At 39.0% G+C, this 16,832-nt stretch overlaps 1 protein-coding gene across 5 annotated transcripts in view; it reads left to right on the top strand.

Annotated features, from left to right (window-relative positions):
• LOC126874988 (L-allo-threonine aldolase) overlaps nt 1-16,832 on the top strand; it is a 51,857-nt gene that overhangs the window by 21,331 nt on the left and 13,694 nt on the right. For all 5 annotated transcript variants that reach the window (XM_050637589.1, XM_050637590.1, XM_050637591.1 and 2 more), the window contains one exon: nt 7,848-8,252. In XM_050637589.1, the coding sequence (XP_050493546.1) occupies nt 7,848-8,252 (405 nt within the window). The remainder of the gene's footprint in view (nt 1-7,847; nt 8,253-16,832) is intronic.

The raw sequence follows: 16,832 nt of genomic DNA, 5'->3' as shown, positions 1-16,832 counted from the left end.
AACGTATGTAACGGAAATATCAATTAACAGTCTCTAATACACCGAACTTTTGTTTCCAGTAATTTTTCTATTTATAAAAAGATGTTCTAATATATATTTTTGAGGATGTTTCATTCGTTGCAGCGGTCCACAATAATCGATATGAAGTACACCAAAGAGATATCTATCTCTTAACCTGATTCGCCATGGTTGTAAATGTTATGCATTTGAGACAATTTGAAATATTCTTCTGTATTTTATCTTTCGTAAATGGAAACCGATATACTTGACTTATATATTCCATTGTCTTATTAATCTCTTGATAAGCGAATCTCTTCATGGCTTGCGCATATAACATTTTCCGTCGTTGACGAAACATAAAACAATATTTTCTCAGTTGCATTACGATGTACTAAACCATTGCTTAAATCCAGTAGTTTATTCTCATTTTGTTCCAATTTCGCTTCAATTCGACAAATATTCGCATCTAAACTTCGTAATATTTTTACGATTTAAAAATTTTTAGATTCTATTCAAAGCTTTTTTTGATGGCAATTAATGTACTATGTATTTTATCAAATTCGCTACTTGGCTGTTCCAACACATAATTATAACGAGTAACTAACTAAATATAATTGCCTTTCTATTAATCACGTGTTTCTATACTGAACTTCTACACAAACATATGTAGAGAAAAAAATTGATAATATAGCTATTGCTAATTTTTTTAAACGAGCGAAGGATTGGGGAGTTGCATTCCAAATTCACATTTCCTCTTCCACATTCTTTTTAATTTGCGCTCAATAATCGACCATTTCCACTTATTGGGTTGTTCGGAAAGTACTTTTGTTATTTTTTGATTTAGATGTCGTTAGTCGTATCTTTAAGCAGCGATCTTCATGCTAAAGTTATTGAACAAGTCATGACACGTCTATAAAATCGTTATACGCTTTGATACTTGATATTTCAAGCTTCATTTAAAAAAGAATTATGTCTGAATCTATCAAGATATGTTTGTTTGTTGTCATATCGACGATGGAAACCAGGGTAAACATTTTTATGGTTTGCTCTTTTATTACTGTAAGGGTAAACTTCACTAATCCTTATATAGTTCAGCTGAACGATCCTGTCTTGTGGAATTAATATTACCACCTGTATAGTTTTTACTATTCCGGCATTCTTAAATAAATAAATTAGTAGATGTAGAGATGTCTCAGATAGATAAAGTCTTCACCGCGATATGCTGCAATTTTTGCTTGTCCTTTTGATGTTAAGGTTTTGTCTTGTGATATTTACGTTTCACAGGAATTATTTTAAATATCACTGTATATATTTAACCCTTTGCGGACTACCGCGTAAACCATCAATTTGGCCGAGGAATTCATATATGCGTTCGGTGGAAACAACTGATAGAACTAAAAGATTCACATGTGTGTCCTTTTATTTATTCTGTTGAGAATTTGTGCATGTACATATGTCTACAATTTGACATCTCAGAGTGCCCCACAGTACGACTTCAAATTGTCCCGTCCGTAAAGGGTTAACAAATACGATATTATAGCAATGACAATACCGATTCTCTTGAATGTCTGTCGCATAGAGGTTCAGACGAAACTAAGTAAATAACATCCTTCTTATAGAATATACGAAATGACCGCAGCCTACAAGCAACCTTTCTATAGATGACATCAGAAGACACGAAGCTTTGCTTATACAAACTGTTCCACAACAAAGAGATTTTAGTGTTCGTAAGGTTCCAGACCTGCAACTATTACAATTTTCGTTCACTTCAGCGCACACCGTTACAACCACGGTTGCCAACACCAGCGAACTTGATGATTCTCCCTAACATTCCCAAAGAGGACTGGTGTGCATTTTAACTGTGTTTTTTGTGGGAAAGGGTGACGGGGTAAATCAACTCGGACACTTTTTCTATATATTACTTAATATCTTATTAATGCTATAATATTACAACTTAATGTCAATATACAAGGTCATCCACTTAACTTACGCAAAATCTTGAACCCGCGCTCGCGAGAACATGAGAATGGTAACAGTATAACACATATGCTTATTACTACGCTCATAGGATTCAGGCTATTCATTGCTATGCAAGTGCTAAATTAAAGCAGTATTGCCAAATTAATTTCTACTTTTTCAAACTGGTCTGTCTTGTTTCGTTTCAATTGTCTTGCTTGTTTCTCATTCTTACATTCGAAGCATTCACAACAAAGCGATAATAGAAATCAGCTAATAGCGATCAATTTGCAAAAAGTTATCGTTTATACATTTTGAAGTACGACGTAGAAAATAACATTCAATGCCTTAGAAATGAAAATTACCAAATATAGAAAAAGAGAATTTTTTTATGTATTATGCACAATTTTATTGTAATTCGTTGATAACTGGCAGTTGAATACAATTTTAAATAAAGAAAAAGTTACATAGTAATTACATTTAGGCGGGCCTAACCTCAAGAAAGGGAAATGAAGTTACATGTAGAAACAGAATAATTGGCTGCGCTTGTTTCCTTCGAAGCTTCGGGAGCACGCAGGAACATGAAGTCGTTGCACGAAAATCCGAAGCTGGCCTTCTCAGTCATCGTCTTCTCAGTCTTGTAACGTACAATGTAAAACATTCGGTGACTATCAAACTGCTTTATGTCCTCGCTCTATATTTCTAGCAACAGCTCATAGTTGGCCAGCAACGTTTGATTGTGGTAGTATATGGTAGGTCATATGTTCTCACCAGCGCGGGTTTCGAGTTGTGTGGATAAGCCTGTATAGACCTCTATGTACACGTAACATTCGTCTCAACTCTCAGCCATATTCCGTCATTTTCACATGAGTTCATACATTTTTGAGATGCATTCTCAATAAACACAATAGCACACTTCTTTCATATATTTCCCACCACTGGAAGACTCCACGTGTTTGGTAATTACATTTGAAGCAACTATTGGCGTGGCGATTCGCACATACATTACCGCGGCTATGGAAACGCATCTGCAAAGCTGTCCACCTCTACATTTTGTTTGCTCATAGTCACTCCTGCCTCAATGGCGTGAGATTATGTGTCAGAAAATCGGTAGATTCTCCGCCATGCCTTTCTGCTTGCTAGCTCACGAAGAGAGAGCTAGCTCATTTCAAGCCTTCGTACGATCTATACCTAGGCATAAAATAGATAAGAAATTAAACGTCATTTCTGTGAGTATGTTGATGCTGAAAATTATGTTCCAAGTGTATTGTCGTAGCATCAGCTGTACACGAGGATAACAGTTCAGCCTGAAAGTGGGAAGATCGTACAGCTCTAACCGCGGTAGCGGTGACGACATTCAGCGACCCAATTTTTTCATTGGATAGCACCAGATGGAGGTTAACATGGTTATAGCTGTCGACGATCTGCACGTATATTATCGCGGTATGCGGCTATTCCGATGTATCAGCGACGCAGTGCACCTCTACATTTTGTTTGCTCATAGTCACTCCTGCCTCAATGGCGTGAGATTATGTGTCAGAAAATCGGTAGATTCTCTGCCATGCCTTTCTGCTTGCTAGCTCATGAAGAGCGAGCTAGCTCATTTCAAGCCTTCGTACGATCTATACCTAGGCATAAAATATATAAGAAATTAAACGTCATTTCTGTGAGAATATTGACACAAGAGACACTGCTCGAAGCGTATTAGCGGGACATCAAGTGCTCGGTAAGAAAGGAGTTCAGTCCGAACGAGGAAAGATCGTGCTGTTTCAATTTTGATAGGTGGAATACCTGCTGTGACTGTATTGTGGTGACACATTACTCGATGACACTAGATGAAGGTTAACATGGTTATCAGTGTGGGCGATTTGCACATACACTTCCACGGTGTGCGGCTATTCCGTGGCATCCGCGATTCTGTATTTTTTTGCATGTTGTATGCTTACAGTCAAGTTCGTTCAGGGGATGGCTGATTATCGGCAGATTCATCTATCTTGGAGGAGAGGAGGTTAGCTCCCAGGCGATTTTAGGTGTACACAGCTCCCGCACGAAGATCTCCATTATCTGATAAACGTGCCTTAGGAGCGAAGTCATACTCGTTGGAATTAACTGTCCAATTTGTTCATTGTGCAGTTCAGAGTGCAAGGTGTCAATTTCATCCGCATAGTTGCGGAATTTGTGGAGGAATAATATATTAAATTATCACGAAAAACGTAGAAATTATAATATTAAGAACATGTAGTTCTACCATTACGTTTAATCACTTTGAATATTCGATTCTCCATACTATAAATTAAATTCTATAATCTTTTGGTCTCGATTTTGCTCCATTCAATTCTTATTGCCTATCCGATCACCTTCCCATAGCAAGCACTTTCTAATATTGCTTATCGTGCATTACTGGTGATAAATCGTAAATGCTTTTGTCAAATTCACGGGACTGTCATTTTTTGAAGTGTGAATTGTCGCGTTATGTCGATAAATGGCTTTTCCTTTCTGAGTTTCTTTGACAAATGTAATGAAGTAATCTTCTAATAAGTCTGCGTATTGTTCCGAATGCATTCATGTAGAAATGTTACAAATTGGTGTTTTTAAGAAACAACTAAATGCTACTCATAATATCAAACTTCTTCCATCGAAATTTCCATTTATGATATTGTGTCTATTGATATTCTATCTGCGCGTATGTCGTATCAGTGATAGTTAAATCTGCCTAGATGGACCTTTTCCATTTCTTACGCTGAAACATGCTATCTCGTGCGAATTCCAATCTTGTCCTTTTATGCTCCTGCATATGTTTCCACGAGGTTTTGTTCCGTGTACCTCTACACTTTGTTCAAAGTGTACAACTGAATTCACACGTCCTTAACGAATCATTGTCCTGCATTCCTCGATGGGTACACGCACCCTTGTGGGCGAAGTCATTCTCGCTACAATTGACTGCCCACCTTCTTTGCCGTGATGTAGATGGCGTTCCGATCTTTTCAATGCCTCAAATCCTCAAAAGTGTCCTATAGTATAGGTCCGTTTTTTTCAGGCTCACGGATGAATCTTGATAGTTCAGGGTGTCAACTTCATTATGGGCTTCAAATTAGCGACGTCCAGATTCGCACGAAGTTCTTCTTCGTCACGTGGTTGTGCCAGAAAGAGCGGCGGCTTTGCCTGTGTTTTCATTTTTATTATTTAATTTATACTTTACAATTTGTCTATTTGGTAAATTGCCTGTGTTGATGACAAGCTTTGTACAGCCTTGTTGCGTTAGGTTTTCTTTTCGTGGCGTCGCATCGATATGCTTTGGGTATTTCGGCCCAATACTGCGTTTGGAGTCGAAAAGGTGTTTCGCCTAGTGAAGGTTTTCTACGTTTTTCGTAATTGAACACTTTGTACAATTATCTCTGTTCCACGGTTTTTCCACAGTATCAGGATGAGGTCATTCGATATTGACGGGGCGATCAGTTTCTTCAAGTCCTTCTAGAACCGGGGCGGTTTCCGGTGTCTCATCTCTCGTGCTGTGCGAATTGGCCAGTTTTTTGATTACTTCACTTTTCAGCTTCTCATATCGTCCTGTCGCCCGCGGTTTTACTACTATGTTCCCGACTAGATTTACGTATTGATACCCGATGTTCGCGGCGAGGGTATTAAATTTCGCATTGCCCGGTCGGAAGATCAGTTCGAGTTGGCGCGCATCAGAAGCGTTCAAGCGCTTGACCTTCCGACTAGACGAACCACAGTAATATTTTTTGCGGCTCTAGTGGAGGTACGCGGAAGATTTGATTAACTATATCTTCGCCGTCAGTGGCGTTCGTTGCACGCACTTCCTTGTTAGCGTTTCTAATGATGTAGATTTTTAATATGCAGATACGGCGTCTATGTGACCCAAACACCTTCATCTCTTTCGCTCAGATCACGTCGGGGCCATCAATTTGAGGTGGTAAGGACGTGTTGGGTGATATCAAATTACTCCGGTGTAGAGCTATAACAATGTTTATTTTGGCGTTAATTGTGCGTCGTTTTAGATCGTAACGGACGTGCGTTGAGATCGGATGAGCATGACACAGAAGTGATACAAACACGCTATGTCTATCTTCCTGATGAATCAAAAATGTAGTTACCAACAACTACTGTAAACTGTTATATACTATCAACTATGACGGGCTAAAACCGACTATCGAAGCCTGCTGTTCCTCATTCCCCTTTTTATAGGATGCCAAGGTCCTCGGAACAGAGAGTTTTCATCCGAGGTGGGGATGGAAAAATCCGTAGGCGATAAAACGATAAATTTTCCTTTCTAAGGCACATGGGTTTTTTTTACTGAGTCCTAGGATTTATTCTTTTACGTCCTGTCCTAGGACGTCGTTTCGCGGGCCACGTGGCCCGGGCCATGTGCTTTTCTAATCCAAACTCATCGTCACGGTTTAAAACTGGAATGTACTTAATTGCCATCTTTTGCTGATAACATAGTCTGGTATCGCGGTTCATTGTAGTCTTGATATTCGCATCAAGGTCAAATATCGTTTCGGCTGCGCTTGCTACAGGTACACGATCCCTATTTCTTGATTTCGCGATTTTTTTTTGTGGTGTTAGTTACAAATTCAAAATCTTTGGTCATAATTGTTTCTTGGCTTTCTATAGCTAGCTTTAGTTCGGCAACTGTTTTTCTTAGTAGTTCGATTTCTTTAGCGAGGCTTTCTCTTCGCTTGTTTGTTTGGTTAGTATTTGAATTCGTTATAGAATTTTGGCGGTAGTTCTCGCGTGAATTTCGTTTGTTTCTATATCGCTTCTAATACCTGCTTTAGACTAATTTCCCTGTTTTCACTTGTTGATACTTTAGACATTTTCTTTCGAAAATTGCTACTTCGTCTGAGTCTTTGCTGTCAAAGCTAGAACGTCTATATTGAACAAAAGAATCAAACTTTACCTGGTTGTGAGTTTGTCGTTGAGGATGACCCGAAACCCAAGTTGAATCCTTTTCTACGTACGTAGGATATCTCGTTTTCCTAACGAGTACTTTTCGCAGTCCGGGCAGTGATCAGCAAAATGTCACGTAAAATTTACGATAAACTTATCTTGACCGTGTTTTTATAATTTCCTGGGCTTTTATTAAGTACCATATTACAATGAAGTTCAAATCACGGCCAAACTGTTCACAAGATTAGACTCAAGACTAAAAAGACTGTTCTTGGTCGAATGCTTGCATCTTTTATAGGTTGAATTTGTAGGCGTTGAGGGGAAGGGACGGATCCTAAAATGTAATGTTAGGCCATATGCAGAGGTCAAGTCAAAACCTAACGGTCCGCTGTTAGGTAGTGTGGAATGACGTGGATTTGAATATGGTTGTGGTCACACCTAGGACGTCGTTTTGCGGGCTACGTGACCAACACATGTGCTTCAACCCTGGAACTTCCTCTACGGCCATGGGCCGCTGTAACATTATCTACAACGTAGCGTACGATTTTGTTGACATCCGAATCAATTGAATTTTTATAAATGTTTAAAGTTAACTTTTGTCAGTGAAAGTCAGATCTTGTCCTTAACGGCACCTTCAATGTTCTTATTTTCCAAAATTATCGGAAAACCGTACCTACGGTCGAAGATAATCTATTTTTGTATAAGTTGGCATAAAAACTTTCTACTTTGCAAAATCCAATCACATTTGCCACCATTCCACTATTTTGAAATTTTATATAAGGAAAAAAAGGATATAAACACAGAGTCAAGATGTTGCTGAAAGGTCTCTACAAATATCTTTATCCTTCACCGAAAATTTGTAAGCAAACAAAATGTTAGACTTATCGTAATGTTCTAGGCCTCGAGAGTTGCATATTTATTTAAATCTTACTTTGCATGTTAATTTTCAAGAAAACTTGTTTGATTATTTTCTAAATTTTCAGTAATGAACCATTGCAACGATCGTGGATGTGAGGCATATTGTGGCGATTCTGTTCATATTTTGTTACACGAACAATGCGGCGCTGTTCAAATCGGAGGAGTGAGTCTTAGATCGTTACGTAACAATGACGATGGCACTTTCGATCTTTCTGAACTGCGATCAAAGCTGCGCCATGACAGAAATTACGAGCCCATTTCTAAGCTGGTAATTGTGGAAAATACAATTAATGGAAAAATTGTTCCTCTAAGCTGGATTAAGGAATTAGTATCACTGTGCAAAGAACATAACTTGAAGTTGCACATGGACGGATCCAGGCTATGGAATGCAAGCGTGGGATCAGGAATATCCGGGAAGGAAATTGTTTCGGGCTTCGATTCAGTAACATTCTGTCTCAGCAAAGGCCTAGGTATATATTCTTTTACTATTTCTATGTTTAGAACGATATTTTCTATGTGTTCCTTTAACAACAATTCTCTTTTCTCACATATTTCATTTAACATCCTTTAACAATTTGAATGTTAATTATGTCTCACATAAATTGATTGGAATACGATTACATTTTTTAGATATATTTTACTTTCTTATTTTTTTTTTTTTTTACAAAAACTAACATAACTTAAGAAAGTATATCTATATTATCTTAACAACTATGGACCAATTAGCATTGCAAAAAAGCAAATTTGGGCCAGTGGTTCCTCAATTGTTCAGTTCTGGTATTTAATGATGTATATTTTCTTTGGACGAAGTAAAAACGCGTTTACTCATAATCTTAATTTGCTCTTAATGTTAATCGAACAAAACGTGTGCTATTTGAATCTGCACACCTTTCTCAACCCTACGATATCGTTAATTTTACGCTTCTGTATTTTCTACAATTTGCAAGAAACATACCTTCTGCCACTTCTTCTTTGGGAGATTTATTTTTCAAAGGATTATATGTACGCGATATATATGTCGAGTCACGATTCGAGTCCGGGCTCGAGTCGCTATCACTGTGAGGGCTTGGGATAGGCAATGATTCTTCACTGAAGCTATCCATTTTCTTACAGCACGGGAGTGATTTTTATTGACACAAATAAAAAGATTACAAAGTTGACGCAAACCCACAGCGGTCACACACTCGCGACACTAGTGACAATGGCCCCAGGGATCGATAACGAATCCACGGTCAACGGGATGTTAGATATACTCGCTCAACAAGCGGACTCAAACGTGTAATACTCCCAGGTCGTAGGGCACATATATATAACACGAATTCGTTCTAAAACAGCGTGAGAATTGGGGAAGTCCCGTACAACGAATTGGTGAAATTGGAGAAATCCATACACAAAGCAACGTAGCAAGAATTTTTATGCGCGAGTCTTGTCATTCGATATTTCTTAATCGACCAGCGTGATGTGTCGCTTCAGATTTCCGTGTGGAATTTTTCAACATCGAAATTTTGTATCCGTTTTTAACTCTTGGGGCATCAATCGTTTGCTCTCGATCATTTTTTCGCTGTGGGGTAGTAGCAACTTCAATCTTTTCAGATAAAAAGTTGGTGACATTTTTGTAACGCGAATAATATTAATATCGAATAATTTAAATTAATTATCGATTATTTTAATCAACATATTTCTGTTAATTACGAAAAAAACAGCATATGTACTTTTCTTAACTGCTATAATTTAACCACCGTTTTTCCATTAATTTTTCGTTTCATATAACGCGGTTTCGCGTGACATTTTTTCGTAACTTAATTACCCTGTTCTGCGCGGGAGATATTTGTATATAATTATACGCTATAGAGGTGAAAAGATCTGACATTTCTAGACATGCTAATGAGCATTTCTAGGGCCGGCACTACCCAGCGCCCTCTTCCCGGAGGGCGCAGAGCGTCTATGAAGGTTTCCTCCACGAAAAAAACAAAACGGCCACCAATCCAATCGAGTCCGAGGCTCCATCAGATGAGTCACTTCATATCTGTCCCCATTGTACGATGACTCATCCATATTAGTCATTGATAAAGTATTATATCAGTGAGATTTCGGATTGTAATCGCAGAATTGTGATAGCTCCGCTAATTAAATTGCAGGGGAAAGTAAAGTAAAAACGAAATTATTTTCAAGTTTGAGGTGAAGCAAAAAATGAATATTTTATAACTTGGACAATTAACATATTAAAATGTATTAACTATGGATAATTAATCAGATAAAAATAAAGTAGAATAATAAATTAATATGTTATAACCATGAAAACATTATCGGTTTTTGGGGTTAATTTCTGCTTTCAGTGTATTAACACGTTCACTGTTCTGTGCACTGTACATGTATGATCACATGCATATGCATCATATTTGATGCACGCACGCGATCTATGTTCAGTGAGTTGAATTATTTCGCATATGTCAAATGAGATAAATTATTTCGCATATTTTCTTTCCAAGCATTGTAAACGTATGAGGCTTTTTACAAATTGATTAAGTACTCTTGTTTAACTCTCTTCTCTTTCCTTTTTACATGCGTTTTCATCATATTTTGTCAAATTACCAAACTGCAGAATGTACTGGAACAAACTGCAACTGCAGAACCGTACTATGTCGTTAATTCAGTTTTGACCAAAATGGATTAGACGCTTATTCTCAGTTGGTATTCAAGTAAACAAAGATAGGAGCGACAAAAAGAAAAATGAAACAAGGAGCACTAATAGTTACATAATATACAATACAAAAGCTAAATTTAATGCAATTATAAAAGTTCTATAATTAAAAACACGACTGAAACAGCACGTAAAGCTCTATATAAAGATGTCTTGACACAAAATAAGTAAATTACAGAATAAATCGATCTTATTCGTAAATGTATTGGCTAGTTTCAATATTCGATTAATTGGATCATTTGAACTATATTTAGATTTTACGGCAGTGGGCATAAAATATGTGACTTTTTCTAAAAGTTTCTGAACGAAAATACAAATAAATTAGTTATAATAATTGCAGAAGATGGGACTTTGCTATTTATAATTTGAAATAAAAAAGGAAGACCATTGACAATTCTGCGTTCAAGTAATGAGATCAAATTAAGCATATTTAACAATGGTTTATAGTTGCATAGATAGCATAAAGTTGTTTAAGCGAAAAGCTATTTTTCTAAGAAATTTATGCTGCACTCCCTCAATCATCAGGTTGTGTTTTAACAATTGAGAAAGCCATTAACAATTGAGAAGCATACTCTAATTGACTATATTATATACTATAATTAAAGGAACTAGCTAAAAATACAATGACTCAATAGCAGCAATGTATTTAAAATTAGTAGAAAAATGAACGATAAAACCTAACAATTTAAGAATAGTGCACACAATGTTATAACAATTTATTCGGTCTTTACCAGCCTCAACCGGCCTTTCAGAACGTGGCACATTTGTAACGACGAAATTACCTTTTAATTTCTGCATTTTCTTATTGGCACTGCATTTACGTCTTTACGGTAATGAAGAGCACACGATGAAAACGCTCACTTTGGTTTTCCATTTTTAATACAACGAAACAAACAAAAACGACTTGGCACACGCAAAATCAATACTGTTTTTAAATGAAGTTTGAAGTATTATTTGTGAAAACGTGTAATGATTTTATAGGTTAGGACGAAGTTGGCTGCTTAAAGATATGACTAGCGACATCCAGACGGAAGAAACGAAATTACTTTCCGAACAATGCAATATTTCACGTATCCTTGAACAGTCATATTGTCGGTATCTTCAGCTCGGCGACTTCGAGTCTGATATCGACTTTCCAAACATTCATACACGCACGCTCAGTGATAAATTATTGTAAGGCTAAATAGCGGCAAGCTATTCGCCATAATAACATTACGAAAATGCGTTGCCACTAAGACATTGCTTTTTCGCATGGATACAACATAGAAATATACTGATTGTAGATTTACATTACTTCCAATTCAAGGTGCTGGTCTTTCTTATAAACGCAAGATTGACACGTATAGAAAATTGAATATATTCCAACATGAACTACATTGAATTTTTTACAGATACCAATCTTGTGTTTATTTATAATTCTAACTTCATTACATTATTACGAATTACTTACTAATTCCCCTTAATTTTAACGCATGCATTATGAATGCTTTGTATTAATTTCTAGAGCATACATTAACCCCTTAAAAATGGGGTGAGAAGTCGTTCGAACAATATACGAACTGTGTGCACATACATACTTATCGTTTATCAACAGCAGATAATGCAATAATAACGACGTGTAAATTTGACAAAAGTAAATTTGGATGAAATTTTATAGAAGGCACATTCAATCCTCCTCCGATTCCCCGCCTCTTGATTAAAGTTGACCGGCCGACCTCGATCAGATATTCTTCTTGTTTATCCTGTGTGTATTGTCTCCTGAGCGCGTCAAAACTCTTCTTAAATGATTATTTTTTCTCCCGCAGCCTGGCCTTAATAGATATGGGCATACTGCCCGTCACAACACATAGGGCCGCGTGTGACACTTTATCTTAGCTATTGTCTTGATAGCTCAGCGCAGATGCACATATTGGTGCAGCGTAAAACACCACCGACTCTCATACTCCATAATGCAACTTCCTAATGGAGTTTACGTTTACGTCCGTTTACGTTCGGTAACAGGTTTCTAATGGGGCCAACGAACGCCCTTACCTTGCCACACACCTGCACCATATGAGGAGAGTACTTCCTAGCGTTGACCAATAAAACATCCAAATATTTCACTGTATTAATGCTGAAATTGAAGGAACGGAAAAATAAACCTAAAGGCACATTTTCGGGACGCGCTTCCCTGTCAACAGTATAATTTCAGTATTACCTTGGGCCCGATAAGGGCCCGTGTCTGCGCACCATTCTGTGATGACCTTCGCGGCTTCCCAAATCCTATCATCGATGTCTTGCAGCTTTCTCGTCGTAATAACTACGGCCAAGTCATCGAAAGCTATGCCGTCCAAGTTCTTTATATGGTGCAGGCCGTCGTAAAAGTTATTCAGCAGCAGTGGGCTCACGGTCGATCCCTTTGGGACTCCTGTGTGTATATGTGTTCTGACTATACTGTCGCCGCAGTAAGCTAAAATTCTTCTGTCCGAAGGTAGTCATGTAATAAAATGCATCGATTACTTATATAATCTTTTTTCATCTTAAAGTGTTGAAGGCGTTTCTGACGTCCATGGCGTCAAGAACGCACATCAGGCTCCGTTTCCTACATGAATCCCCAATCCAACAAAACTCTACCAAGGACGTCTCAATCGTGCTCCTCTTTTCTCTGTATCCAAACTGCTCCACATGGAAGGAGTCTCCAGAGACGCCCCCTTCCTTTCGATGGGCATCATAAAGGTGTGTTTTCACATCTTGCACAATGCTGGTAAGATACTAATGGGTCTGTAGGATGACGGAAGTAACGGATTCTTTCCCGGTTCCGCTAGTAGACCACCCTTGCCACCTTCCATACGGCCGGAAGATTTCCAGATCTATTGATTTTATTGGATAGTGCTGCCTGGGTTGCTGCTCCGCTAGGATCTTCGTAGTGTATCAGGGTCACCAGATGACGCTAACCGTTTTCCTCAAGTCAATCCTTCTCATGGCATTCATCAGTTCTTCTTCAGTGATTTATAGTCCTAGCCCTTTCTTCATCGTCGGTCTGCGAGATTAGCTTTCGTGTGGTAACCTACTTCTGCATAGTATACATAAGTCATTGAGTCCGAGACACCTACATGTATGCATCGTGCATGAACCCTTTCCATTCACTCGTCTCATTTTCGCTCAATCTCATCGGGATTCTACTTGTGGCGGCACTCGACAGCAACTATCATTTGTTATGTCACATGCGATTCCAAGGAGCGAGTGTCAGTTATTGAGCATAATCTTCAACGTATGTCCACCTGCTGTCCTCCATCTTCCACGGTAGCCTATCCATCATCAGGTTTCAGATGAATGGATGACAGATGGACTCTTGAGGATATCCACACTCTACCTTTTTCCAAACAGCCCCTCTCATTCTGATCATACATGAGGTCCTCTGCTGAGAGTAGCTTTTTCACAGAGCAATCTCGTCGCACCTTATTTCATTCAATTTCTCAATCACCCTAGGCAATTCCAGGTTGCCAACGTCTTCCTGAAGTCAAGAAAAATCCCCAATGCATACTTGCATTCACTCAGACGAAGGTAGCCTTTTGCTCTTATCCATGAATTCTCAGTCGAACTATCGCGATGAAATCCACGTTGAGCATCATTAATTCTACCTTCCACCTTCCGTTCAATCTTTTTCATTATCACTCTCTCAAACGCCTTGTTCATCAGGGATATTTTGTCGAGGCTCCACGATACGCCAAGACGTTTAGACTAAAAGAAGAATACTTAACAATGCGTATTGTAACAATGTTGAACTTTACTTAAACAAAAACTCAACGACAGTACACAGCACGAAATTTAGTCTACTTTATATTTCATTAGTTCATTATTCATTGAATCCTTCCAAGAGTAGGTGTTTGTGACGTTGAAATCAATGTAGTGGTAGATACCGCAGGCAATTCCTTCAGCTTACACGATTATAGAGCATCGCGTTTCCTTCGTTGCTTGTATTTGATATTCTTAATTGTTCCGATTAAGTGAAGTTATTTTACTGTTTTCGTTTTCCATCAATGCTTCATAATGCTCCCACGATTACTTCTTTTTACATTGATAGGTTAACAGGTTGCAGTAGATTTATCGGGCCTTACCCACCAACTTTCTAGCAGGTTCTGTGGCGCCTGGACTCTAACGTTGGTACCTGCAGGGTCAACCGCACCCAACAGACTCATGACACCGCAGGGCAGCTCGAACGGGGGAAACCCCGCCAGCACCGCCGCTGCTGTCACATAAAATCACGTCACTATCGTCCCATGCAACTTCCTGCACAGCAGGAGGCTGCGGCGGTTGGTCTTCTAGTCCACCACTCAGATCGGAGCCCCGTAAAGGAAGTTTAACCGCACCATCCCGGCATACAACCGGCGCCCCCAGCCTCCGGGTTCGCCAATCCGTGGCAGCAAACATCCTAAGGCATTCGCTGTGTTCTCGATATACGGTACCAGACGCACGAAGTGGTCACGGAAGGCCCAATAGCTGTCGAGGATGAGAACCAGATATTTCATCTGACATTACTGATTCAGGCCCAACCTAACCCCAGCCTCAGACAGTACCCCGCTGGAGGCGTCCCGTCATCTGCCCTGAAACAAGAACCTCAGGGCTTCGGTCTTCTCAAGGGACACCTCCAATCCCAATCCCATAATGAAGACAACCAAACAGGCTACCGTCGCTTCCGGGTGACAGATAGTCCGTCCCCACATCAAGCCTCAGACCAGCACCAACGTGTCGTTTGCTAGTCACGTCAGTGTCGATTCCGGGCGCGATTTGTTGTCCAAAATACAACGTCGTACGTGAGGCTCCAGAAGACTGGTTCTAAGACCGACCCTTGCGGTTCTCCACGGTCTCTCCAACTTCTTCTACTTCAGCTTAGCGACTTCGAGTCTGATACCGACTTTCCAAACATTCATACACGCACGCTCAGTGATAAATTATTGTAAGGCTAAATAGCGGCAAGCTATTCGCCATAATAACATTACGAAAATGCGTTGCCACTAAGACATTGCTTTTTCGCATGGATACAACATAGAAATATACTGATTGTAGATTTACATTACTTCCAATTCAAGGTGTTGCTCTTTCTTATAAACGCAAGATTGACACGTATAGGAAATTGAATATATTCCAACATGAACTACATTGAATTTTTTACAGATACCAATCTTGTGTTTATTTATAATTCTAACTTCATTACATTATTACGAATTACTTACTAATTCCCCTTAATTTTAACGCATGCATTACGAATGCTTTGTATTAATTTCTAGAGCATACATTAACCCCTTAAAAATGGGGTGAGAAGTCGTTAGAACAATATACGAACTGTGTGCATATGCATACTTATCATTTATCAACAGCAGATAATGCAATAATAACGACGTGTAAATTTGACAAAAGTAAATTTGGATGAAATTTTATAGAAGGCACATTCAATCCTCCTCCGATTCCCCGCCTCTTGATTAAAGTTGACCGGCCGACCTCGATCAGATATTCTTCTTGTTTATCCTGTGTGTATTCCTGAGCGCGGCAAAACTCTTCTTAAATGATTATTTTTTCTCCCGCAGCGTGGCCTTAATAGGTATGGGCATACTGCCGGTCACCACGCATAGGACCGCGTGTGTCACTTTATCTTAGCTATTTTCTTGATAGCTCAGCGCAGATGCCCATATTGGTGCAGCGTAAAGTACCACCGACTCCCATCTCCATACTACCCATAGTACAGCATCCTAATGGAGCTGTTCGGACCGTTTACGTTCGACAACAGGTTTCTAATGGCGCTAACGAACGCCTCTGCCTTGCCGCACACCTGTTCGGAATGAGGAGAATACGTCCTAGCGTTGTCCGATGAAACATCAAAATATTTCACTGTACTTTTGGTTTGTTTTTCCGTTTAATAAATTTCAGTATTTTCGGGACGTACTTCCTCGTCATCATATCAAACATCAAAATATTTCACTGTACTTTTGGTTTGTTTTTCCGTTTAATAAATTTCAGTATTTTCGGGACGTGCTTCCTCGTTATCATATCAAACATCAAAATATTTCACTGTACTTTTGGTTTGTTTTTCCGTCTAATAAATTTCAGTATTTTCGGGACGTGCTTCCTCGTCATCATATCAAACATCAAAATATTTCACTGTACTTTTGGTTTGTTTTTCCGTCCTATCAATTTTAGCATTTTCGAGACGTGCTTCCCCGTCAACAGTATCATTTCAGTCTTATCTGGTGCCAGATGAAGGCCCGTGTCCACGCACCATTCTGTGATGACCTTCGTGGCTTCCCCAACCCTATCGCCGATGTCTTGCAGCTTTCTGATCGCAATAACTCGGGCCAAGTCATCGGTAGCTACG

This window comes from Bombus huntii, chromosome 17 (assembly GCF_024542735.1).
Source record: "Bombus huntii isolate Logan2020A chromosome 17, iyBomHunt1.1, whole genome shotgun sequence".
NCBI lineage: Eukaryota > Metazoa > Arthropoda > Insecta > Hymenoptera > Apidae > Bombus > Bombus huntii.
Note: the sequence above shows the minus strand (reverse complement) of the source record. Positions and strands in the feature narration are given on the sequence as shown.